At 42.3% G+C, this 10,445-nt stretch overlaps 1 protein-coding gene across 1 annotated transcript in view; it reads left to right on the forward strand.

Annotated features, from left to right (window-relative positions):
• LOC129351055 (SH3 and PX domain-containing protein 2A-like) overlaps positions 1 to 9,297 on the forward strand; it is an 84,533-nt gene extending 75,236 nt beyond the window's left edge. The window contains 4 exon segments of the mRNA XM_055019829.1: positions 188 to 237; positions 388 to 507; positions 1,267 to 1,306; positions 1,309 to 9,297. Coding sequence (XP_054875804.1) covers positions 188 to 237; positions 388 to 507; positions 1,267 to 1,306; positions 1,309 to 3,278 — 2,180 coding nt within the window. The 3' untranslated portion in view covers positions 3,279 to 9,297.
• Positions 9,298 to 10,445: the final 1,148 nt, after the last annotated feature.

The raw sequence follows: 10,445 nt of genomic DNA on the forward strand, positions 1-10,445 counted from the left end.
ATAATTTTTTTCTCAGTATGGCCCTAATGCTCCATCGTAGCTTGTAGATCTAACATGAGGATTTTCAGACTGTTTGTGGAGTTTGTTTTCTCTCAGAAACTAAAAATTGCGTGAAGTTTCTGTTTACCAGAGTTTATTGCGGCTCTGTTACTCTGAGCAGACTGAGGAGATTTATTGTGTTTTTCAGGGTCTCCAAATCTGAGACAGAAACCTCCCCCAAGAAGAGAAGCCAATTTGGTGAGTCAAAACACAAACTCCCTGCTAACTAAAGAAAAACATTATGAGTCGTAATTTTCCCCTTATCTGTAAAACATATTGATTCCATACGTGTTACATTATTTATAATGAATGGTTGCATGAATCCATCTTCTTTACCTTTCCTTTTAGGGTCTCCAGTTACCAAAGCCACCAGAGCCCCCTGCTGTGGAAGCAGAGTATTACACCATAGCGGATTTCCAGTCCTCCATCTCTGATGGCATCAGTTTCCGTGGAGGACAAAAGGCTGATGTAAGAGGACAGATGCAGAGTGTTGCTGCAGAGATGAGAGAGGGCTGATCGCATATGTATGTCAGCCGAGTGCGACCTTGAGACGCGTTTTAATGAGATCATGTGGAGAGTTTCCTGTGCAGAGATTTGGGCGGAAAGATAAAGACTCTGTGGGAGATCCCCTAGGGGGGCTTCATGAGGAACTCGTGATTATGAACAAGACATTAAACATCATGGGAGCCATTTGTGGAAGAAATTTATTAGCATTTAACAGCATATTAGTGTCGCACACTGACCGTTTTTTATTATTCTACCAATCAGTATTTTGATTAATACATTTTCTAAATGTTTTTTGCTCCAAAATGTCCTCTCTTAAAAAAATAAAATAAAAATATAAGGCCCCTGTATTTGAATTTAGAAATAAAATGCTTGAGTTTTTAAAATGTCAAATATTATAAGACTAAATAATCTAAAATTAGCTCAGTGTTTTCTATTACAATGTAGTGAATCCTAACAAATTTGCAGTTTAGTATTCACAGATTTTTCTTTGGAACAAAACTCCAAGTTATTTGTGAAAAGTGCGCCTACCCACAGATGTTTTCCTGGAGCATATCTAAAATATTCTAAAGAAAATGCAGCTTAGGAAGCTGAAATACCAGACAGGATGTTACTTCACATACTAATGGAAAGAAGCCAATGCAGGAGCACCTTTCTGTTATTTTTGGAGCTGACTGGTTGAGTGGAGAGAAGGTAACATGGGTTTGTTTGTTTGTTGTGTAGGTGATAGAGAAGAACCCAGGAGGTTGGTGGTACGTGCAGATTGGGAGATGGAAGGCTGGGCCCCCTGCTCTTACATCGACAAGCGCAAGAAGCCCAACCTCAGCAGACGGAGCAGCACTCTCACCCGCCCCAAAGTCCCTCCACCTGCTCCCCCGATCAAAAAGCAAGACTCAGAGGAGGCCCCCACGCCTCTGAATCCTTCCTCCAAAGCCACGGAGCAACCCAGCAGGCCAGTGTATGAGGAACCGGAGTATGATATTCCCGCAATCGGATGCGAGGGCGAATCTGACAGTGAATTTCTGAAGAACGAGCGCTCCCAAGAGGTGAAGACCAGCAATGTTGTCTCTGAAAAGTACCACAACTCTCCTCCGTCAAGTAAAGCTTCACCTCCGGTCTGCAAAGCTTCCCCAGTTTTCGCTCATCGAAGAACCTCGTTCAGATCTGTGGAAGAGGTCAGTAGGGAGGAGTGTATCTATGAGAATGATGGCTTCAGACTGAGCAGTGGCCTTGAAGGAACCAGAGTCAAAGGGTCCAGTGAACCCAGCTCGCCAAGGAGCTACCATTCTTCAACAGTCCCAAGGAAACCTTCTGGATCTTCCCCTCTTGCTGGTCTAACCAGGAAAACAGTAACGCCAGAGATGAGCAGAAGAAGTCAGACACTTGGCAGACATGTAGACATGAGGTCTCAGGACATCAGCCCTCACTCTTCTTCAGACGAACTAGTCAGAGGTCCAAAGAAAATTCCTGCCCTTAAGCGGGATATCGAACCAGGAATCGGTCAGAGCCCTTCCACCAGACCCAAGCCGTCTGTCAGACCTAAACCCCTCCTGACCAAATCAGAACCCCAGAGCCCTGAGAGAATGGACATCAGCTCTCTGAGACGGCAGCTGAGGCCTGCCAGTCAGTATCGACATACCCTCAAACCGACTCGCGGAGATGACTCAGAGACAGCTTCTGTTATCTCCTCAGAGGGTTCCATGTGTTCACGCAGTACGTCCGATCTGTCTTCTGTGTACTCTAAGGGGAGCCAAGGGGACTCAGATGTGGAAGGCCCTACCTTGTACCGCTCTGTGGATGTCTATAAGAAGGTCCAGGACTCTGAAATCAGCTTTCCGGCAGGAGTGGAAGTTGAGGTTTTAGAGAAGCAGGAGAGCGGATGGTGGTACGTCCGCTGGGGCTCAGAGGAGGGCTGGGCTCCCTCTTATTACCTTGAACCGGTCAAGAAGGTGGGTGAGCCCAGTGTTTTGGAGTCAAATGTACAAAGAAATAGTGGGAAAAAGTCTAACAGCCTGGAGAAGAACGAGAAGCATGTTTTAGACCTGAATAACATCAACATTCAGGGTCTGACCCAGCAGCACCAAGGATTGAGAGGAAATTCTCCTCCGATTCCTTCCAAGCCTCCCGGAGGCTTCTCCAAGCCCTCCGGACTGGTTAACGGAGGCGTTCGGATGAGAAATGGTGTACGGCAGGTGGCGGTGAGGCCACAGTCTGTTTTTGTGACCACATCACAGACCTCTAAGGATTCCCACTACATGACTGGTTCCTTACGGAGAAACGAGTCCCTCGGCAGGAGTGACCACTACAGCTCTGGTTCTGCCACTCTCGGAGTTCGCAGAAATGCCTCCTTCAGTACTGTACGACCCCACGTTGTCGTCGAAAGCCAGACGAGGCCAGTTGAGCGCTCCGGTCTGGGATGCTCAGGAACCGCCTTCAGCACCTCCAATGTCCCTGATGCCTTGAGCAGAGTGAGCCAGCGCAACGGGATCCCGGTGTCCACAGTGCGTCCCAAGCCCATCGAGAAGAGCCAGCTCATCCACAATAACCTCGGCAGGGATGTGTACGTGTCCATCGCAGACTACCGTGGCGACGAGGAGACAATGGGCTTCACTGAAGGAACATGTCTAGAGGTTCTGGAGAGAAACCCCAATGGATGGTGGTATTGCCAGGTGCAGGACAGCCTGCTTCCCCGCAAGGGCTGGGTCCCGTCTAATTACCTGGAGCGGAAAAAATAAAACCCAGTCCCCCTATATGATGTCTCCATAGAGCTGAGGGCCATGAGTCCCTAAGAATGTTTTCCCCAACCTCCCTTAAGCAATATGTCCTTGATAATGTACACTTTTGAAAAGATGGAGGAAATAGGAAGGAACACAATAAATTTTTCAGAGAATGGGAGAAAAAAACAGAACACCTCTGAAGCAGGAAGGCAGAGGAAAACATTGACATATTAAGGGAGAGGTTTCGATTCTGCAGAAGCCAAGCAGGATACTGGCTTAGCTGATTATGATGGCTAATAAGTGCCTTTTGTGTTTGATCACCTGATGGCAGAACTTTGAATCAACCAAATCTTTCTTCAAGAGTGCCATAGTCCTGCGAACACCACCAAGAGTTTTACTATTACCGCTTCAGAGATCCAAGCATCCTGATTCCAGTTCCTGATCAAACAGATTGAAGAAGACGACTATGAAATCTCTTTTTTGTATTTATCTGTTTCATTGTCACGTTTTGATGCAAGTCTTCCTCTCAGAATTATTTCTGCCGTCTTGGAACATCTGTTTGAAGTTCAAACTAACTCTGAACAAACAAGTTGGCCTAAACTGACGCTTACATTCCTCAAAGATGTGATGATTTTCAAACGTGTGTTTAGTGACATATGTGGAAAAACTCAGAAGTTTAATTTTTTAACGTATGCCTTTTAGACCAAAATTCCAGATAAAATGATTAGCTTACCAAGATTTCAGCTCCAGTAAAAACTGTTCCTGTTCCTATATGTGTTTTGTTTCATGTATTTAATATAAAGCTGCTGTCACTGCAACATGTGAAATAAATCCCAGGGACACACTCAAAATGTGATCACACCAAATAGAAACAGCTTTTCATCGGCAAAATGAACATTTTCTACTTTACCTGTTATTTATGGTAAAAAATGAACAGGCTTTTAATTAAAAATATTTTGAACTTTTTCTCTTCCTGGAAGAACTTGACATGTTTAGACAACATTAAAGAACAATGGAATAAAAAAAAATTAAAAAAAATTAGTAATGCTGTTCAATAGAGTTTTGATAACTATTTTTTATGTTTTGAATAATGTTTTATTCAACAACCATCCTGATATCCTGCAAATAAAACTGCAATTATGGACAAAAGTATCAATAATTCCCCATGATGCATCACATTCAGAGTTATAGCTGAACTTTCAGATTCATAATCAACAGATGTTCAAGACAGCTGAAATACATTTTCTGACTCACTTCAGGCTTTATGTGTTTATTTTATTTTATTATGTTTCTGCTGGACAGTATCATAATCTCTAACAGAGTACATAAACTGCTCAGAGTCTATTTTAACGAAACCATAAAGTTTTTTTCTTCGCTCTGTGATTGCACAACGGCAATAATGAGGAACGAAGTGGTTCTGTTTTGGGAAATTAGTGCACTTTAAAGCTTGTTTTGTAGTGCATTAATGTAAAGATGCAGTAAATACTCAGCATGATGCGAAAGTCAGCTGTTTTGGTACAATTGGCGAAACAGAGACCTCGTGTGGAGGTTGAGAGGTACTACAAGATTTTCTACCTCAGTGCAAGGATAAAACTGCGCTGCTGGTCAGTGAGTATCTCAGAAATTTTACTTTATTTTTCAATCATAGTGCAGCTAAATTTACTGAATTGATTTGTTACTATTTAATTTGTATCAAACAATAATTTATTTTTGCATTTCTTTATGCTGTGGACTGCAACTTTAGCAAAGCACGAGCACTTCCTTCATCTTTATTGGTCTTTACATAATGCCTGACTTAAAAGCATATTTATTATGAGGTTTTTATGATTTAACAATCAGCATTTTCACCCGTTCTAAGGATCTGTTCGTCAAATAATTACCTGGGTCTCTGCCTCAATCAGAGTTCAAGTATCTTGTAGATTGTTCATGATGGAGAGGGAAGTGAGAGCTCCGCTCTGAGCTGGGAGGTGAAGACCTTGATTTTGTTCTCCTTCCACTTTCCATCCTTCATAAGTTATGAATCATAACTGAAAAGAACAAGACACAAGCATTTCCTCCAGTAGAGGATTTTCAGGGTTCGGCACATTGTGTCCCATTACAACCACAAACCTCATGCAGGTTTTTGGTTCTTCATGTTGTAGACCAACACAGTTTGGTGAATAAATGTAAAGTGGAAGGAAGTAGAGGGCAGGAACATCATGTGTAGAGGCTCTGAGTCCTTGACGCAGAATTGTGTGGAGATGGTCGGCTCCTCATTGCTACATCCCCCTCTGTGTCCAGTTTTTTCTTCCCCAGCTACTAAAGACAAAGATCTTCTAAGGCCACAATATTAGAAAACCAAACATTACTGCACTTATAATAAGTTTTAAAATCAGTTGGGGTGGAAGGAGAGCATCTTTGATCATTTTTCATCTCTTATCACAGATTTGCTAATGGATTTCGGTCTGGACTTTAACTAGGCCATTTTAACACATGAACATGCTTTGATCTGAATGATTCCACTGTGGCTCTAACATTAGGATGGTTGTATTGCTGGAAGGTGAACTTTACACCCCAGTGTGAAATCTTACAACCATCCAGCTGCATGACAATCGGGACGATGTTCTTTAATCTTCTGCCACACAAAGGTTGGCAGTTTTGTTTGCAGGTCAGGAAGTTGGACATTGTCTGACTTTATCCAAGCAACTTCTTTCATTTTGTTCCATTTCCATTAATGTTTGTGGCTGTAGTGCGACAGAATGCGGATGAAATGTTGCTGTTACCTCTGTGACCCAAACCCAGATGAATTCAGCTTCAAGGATAACAAGCGTTGATGTTTCATCTCTGCACCCAGAGTGAGGATGCTGATTGGTCCCTTGATGACGACGGCATTATGTAAATGTGTTGAATCACTTCGGCTCATGTTATGACTGCATACTGCTTCGTTTGATTGCTCTGAACCTTTGTTCACGGGAATCTTTCTGTACCAAATCTATATTTGCCTGTGCAGCATTTAACTATGCTTTAAATTACTTTTCTTTTTTCTCTCTGTTTTATTTGTCAAAAGTTGAAATGTACCCGTGAGGATATGTGCAATAGTCAGAAACGGCGCCGCAGATGTAAAAAAAAAAAAAAAGAAAAAGAAAGAGAAAAAGAAAAAAAAGTCTGCTGGGGATGGACGTTCTGGATCAAACCGAGGCCCTGAAACACATCGGACCAAAGCGGGAGCATCTCCACTGAAACCCGCTCCGGAGTCACATCACATCCATCTGGCAGCGGAGAGCCACGGGCCCCATCTTCAGGGGCCTCAGCGGCCTCAGCGGCCTCAGCGGCTCCGCTTTCAGCTGTCACGTTCGTGCCTGACTGGAGTTCTGAGATTTTTGTGTGTTGTTGTTTTTCCTCGGGAACGCGTCCTTCCTCTCAACCCACAGGAGCGTCTCTGCTGACATCCCCCCCTCCCTCGCTGTCAGACCCAGTCAGACCTCCTCGCCGCCGTTCGCCACGGTGAAGGTGACATTTACCTTCACCGTGGTGATGGCGCGCTCGCTGACGTCAGCCGGAGAGTCTCAGCAGTAAACAAGAGACCTGAGAGGCGAATTCTCCTCCAGGCCATTTCCTCTCCATCCATCATCTTCCAGGATGTTCACCAAACAGAAAAATCTGTTGTTTTTCTGAGCGCAGGGCCCCCAGCTTGCCGCACTGACGTGCTACAGGTCAGCGCACACGGCTCTCCGTCTCGTTAGGCGCTAGAAAGCCTTCAGTTTGAATACTTTAAGTCAAATTTAAGGAATAAATCTTCTGCTGAGAGTTACATGAAAAGCTTGAAACCATTCTCAGAGCTCTGGAGCGAATGTTGAAGATGTCTAACCTTTCATCAGCTTTAGAACTTTACAAATTAAAAAAACTGGAAAAAACAATTAAATCAGGTATAATTTCTGTTTTTGTCTGTCTAAATCTGGTAAAAGTTGCTGGGGAAAAAATTGATCATTTTAGATCAATTCCTGCTAATTTGCAGTGAAAAACTGCAGTTTCACTAAAAAAGCTCAAAAATGTTGAAATAATGAACTCTTTCTGGGATTAACCATGTTTATGTAGAATAAGGCCACTGAAAAAGGTAAATTCTTGCTTTTTTCTCAGCAGATTAAAGTCAAAATTGATTTAGGAATTACACCACACTCAGCTGAACAATGTTTCAGCTGCAATTTGTTGCTCATGTTGTTATTTGGAAGTCAAAATTTCTGATTTCCATTTTGGAAGAATCAACTTAAACCTCCCTGAAGACTTGAATATAGAATTTGACACTTTGTCCTTTTCCTTTGAAAAGCGGATTCACTCTCAGCTTAACTGGGTTTTATTTGAAACGTGGAGAAACTGGAATTTTTATTGCTTAGTTTCTCTTCTCTTGGTTTGCTTCCCAGTAAACCATCCAGTCTTTCCAGTGTCTGTTCTGGAAAATGTTCCTTAGTGTCTGAAAATGCAAGCTGCACATAAATGAATGGTTTATCAGATTTTCTTTTTCCAGAAACTAGTTACATATTCCAGCAGAATTACAGCTTCCATCCGAAACACTGTTGATGTGTCGGGATTATTCCCAGATCCGACCAGATCCTGGATATCCAGAGTACAAAATGCACCATTGTTTTCAGGAAGATCCACGGATAATAAAATGAGTCAGATTGAAATATTGATACAGGTCAACATCATGTTGCATTGGTTTCTGAATATTTGGGAAAATTTAATGTTTGCTGTTTTTTTAGCAAATTGTTACATTTCCATTTTATTACTCTCTAAAACTTCAAAATGCCATTTTGTGCAGCTTGTTATTCCCTCTTTGTCATTCCTTTAGTCTGAAGTGGGATTAATGCAGGATTGGGAATAGTTTTAAGCTGCTTGTCTAACTCTCAGCTGGAACAGACTTTTTATCCGAGCGTCTCTCAGCAGCAGCAACTTTTTAAAAAAATGTACGCAGAAAAGTTTGTGGATCTGATGAGGATCTGTTGGTTTCCATCTCAATCCATTATGATTCATTTAAAAACAGCTTGATGAAATGTCACGTTTCCTCTTCCTCTTGAAATGTCCTGGTTGTCTCAGAACGTTGACAGCATGCGTGTTTCAGAGCAGGTGTGTTCAGGTGAAGGAGGATGCAGGGAGATGGGAGGTGAAAGCATGTTGGTCAGTATTTGAATCGGATTTCATTTCAGATTCTGCATCTTCCTGAAGTGTTTGAGGAAGATTTGGGGAAACAATAGGTGTGAGACGGTCTCTGTCTTCACTTTGCTCCTTTCTTGTTTTGTTCAGAGGAAAACTGAAGGTGTTGAAGTGGAGGTGGAAAGTTTCTTTGCATGTAATGAAGCCAAGTTTGTGTAAGGAGGGAGTGTTGGTGGCGAGAGGAGCAGGTTTGGTTGGAGAGGTTTAGGAAGTGAAGGTTAAGAACGATTCTGCAGGTTTGTTATTTACTTTCTGGGTTATTTTAAGAGACTGAGAAGAAGGAGGAAGAGGAACAGGCTGTGTTGAGGAATGAAGCTTTGCTGCTGTGGCTGTTTTCATCTGACTCGTCGGTTTAATTAGGACAGCGGTTCATCTTCAGTAAAGTTGAGTGTGAGCGTATCCCAGATTCCCCGGTCATTCAGAGAACAGAGTTCATCTCCTCCCTGCTGTGGAACGCAGAGTGCCAAAAAATCCCACCGGAAAGTTCCTGCAGATCGGAAATCCTGCTCTGTAAATCCCGACACAGAACCAGTTTACCAGCCATGCTAACAAACAACTGCAGGCCTTCAGTTGGACCAAATGAGGTGCTACTCTTCCATGTTTCCTCTGTTTTCTTTCTCTGCATTGGGTTAAAGCCTCGCCGACTCCTTCTTTTCAGAAGACGTGCCATGAGGACTGGAAGTCCGGATGTTTCCCGATCTGAGACCTTCCCTTTTGAAAACAGGGCCGTTTCTTATCTCCAGCTTCATTTGACGAGTCTCGATGTCTTTCTCTTGTTTTGTATCTTCTACATGTTTACATTGTATCTGCCCAAAAGATAAACGATATTAAATGTATTATCTTTGCTGTTTTCACTTGTCTCCTGCTCATTTGTGCTCTTCACCATTCATTAGACCCAGGTGTTTGGAGGAATGACGTATCCAGGACAGTCCAGACCCAACATCAGGACTCAGCGCAAGGATGAAACAGAAATTGAGATAAAAGAGCAGCGAAGGTCCAGAGAAAACCTGTTAAACTGCTGAGTAAGACTCTAAAAATGAGATTTAATCCATGTCTAAACTTATTCCAGCTGATTTTCATAACACAAGAGAGACGTTGATTTGAAGAAGACAGACTGAACAAACTGAATTCCAGGTGCAAAAGAAAATGTTTGACAGTCCACAGTGTTTGATAGCGAATTCAAATGGTTCATTCAAGCAGGAATGTGCAACCAGCAGCTTCTGAGCCACACTCTGACAAAAACCAGAAGAAATTATCTGTTTTCATGCAACGATGCACATTTCCTCAGAATTCCCAAAACACTAAGCGATATTAACACTTTATATATAGTTATTTTTGTTTTTTGACAATAGGTTGAAAACTGCTTTTAAAAAAATTATTTTCCAGTGAAATTAACATCCTATTGAAGAAAATATATTAAACCAAAAACAACGCAAAAGTTAATATATATCTTAGTTACTATTATGAAAAAATAAGGCATATTGTTTTGAAGATTCATGCTGATTTTGTGTCTTTACCTGTTTTTACTTCATTTAGCAAAAATGAAAAAACTAACAGGGTGAAGTACCTGGACATTTCCACTTGGGGGAGCTCTTTCTCCAGCCTGTAAATGACGGCGGTTTCCATGTGAATAAAGCTGCCAGCTGCAGGTCAGGACATTTGGAAGGAAATTCTTTTGGTCTTTTATTCTAAGAAGCTCATGATGTTGTTAACTCAGAGCGATGACGATCTGAGGCTCAGATGAACGACAGAAAACGCTCCGGCTTTCTTTTCTTCTTCTGACTCGTCTTCATGATCCTCAGTCAGTTCCTTTGTGTGGAGATGATCTGAATCAGGTTCAGGTAAAAAACTTCAGAACGCCTTCAGCTGAGCCTTCACGACCCTCTGACCCCAGACCTCTCGGCTGGGGTCAAAGGTCAGAGTCAGACAGAAATACAATAAAAAAATTTGGCCAGTGGCAGGAATGGTTTAGAAAAAGTTAGTTGTGTTAACCCTGAG

Source organism: Poeciliopsis prolifica, unplaced genomic scaffold (genome assembly GCF_027474105.1).
Source record: "Poeciliopsis prolifica strain line A6 unplaced genomic scaffold, Auburn_PproV2 SCAFFOLD064, whole genome shotgun sequence".
NCBI lineage: Eukaryota > Metazoa > Chordata > Actinopteri > Cyprinodontiformes > Poeciliidae > Poeciliopsis > Poeciliopsis prolifica.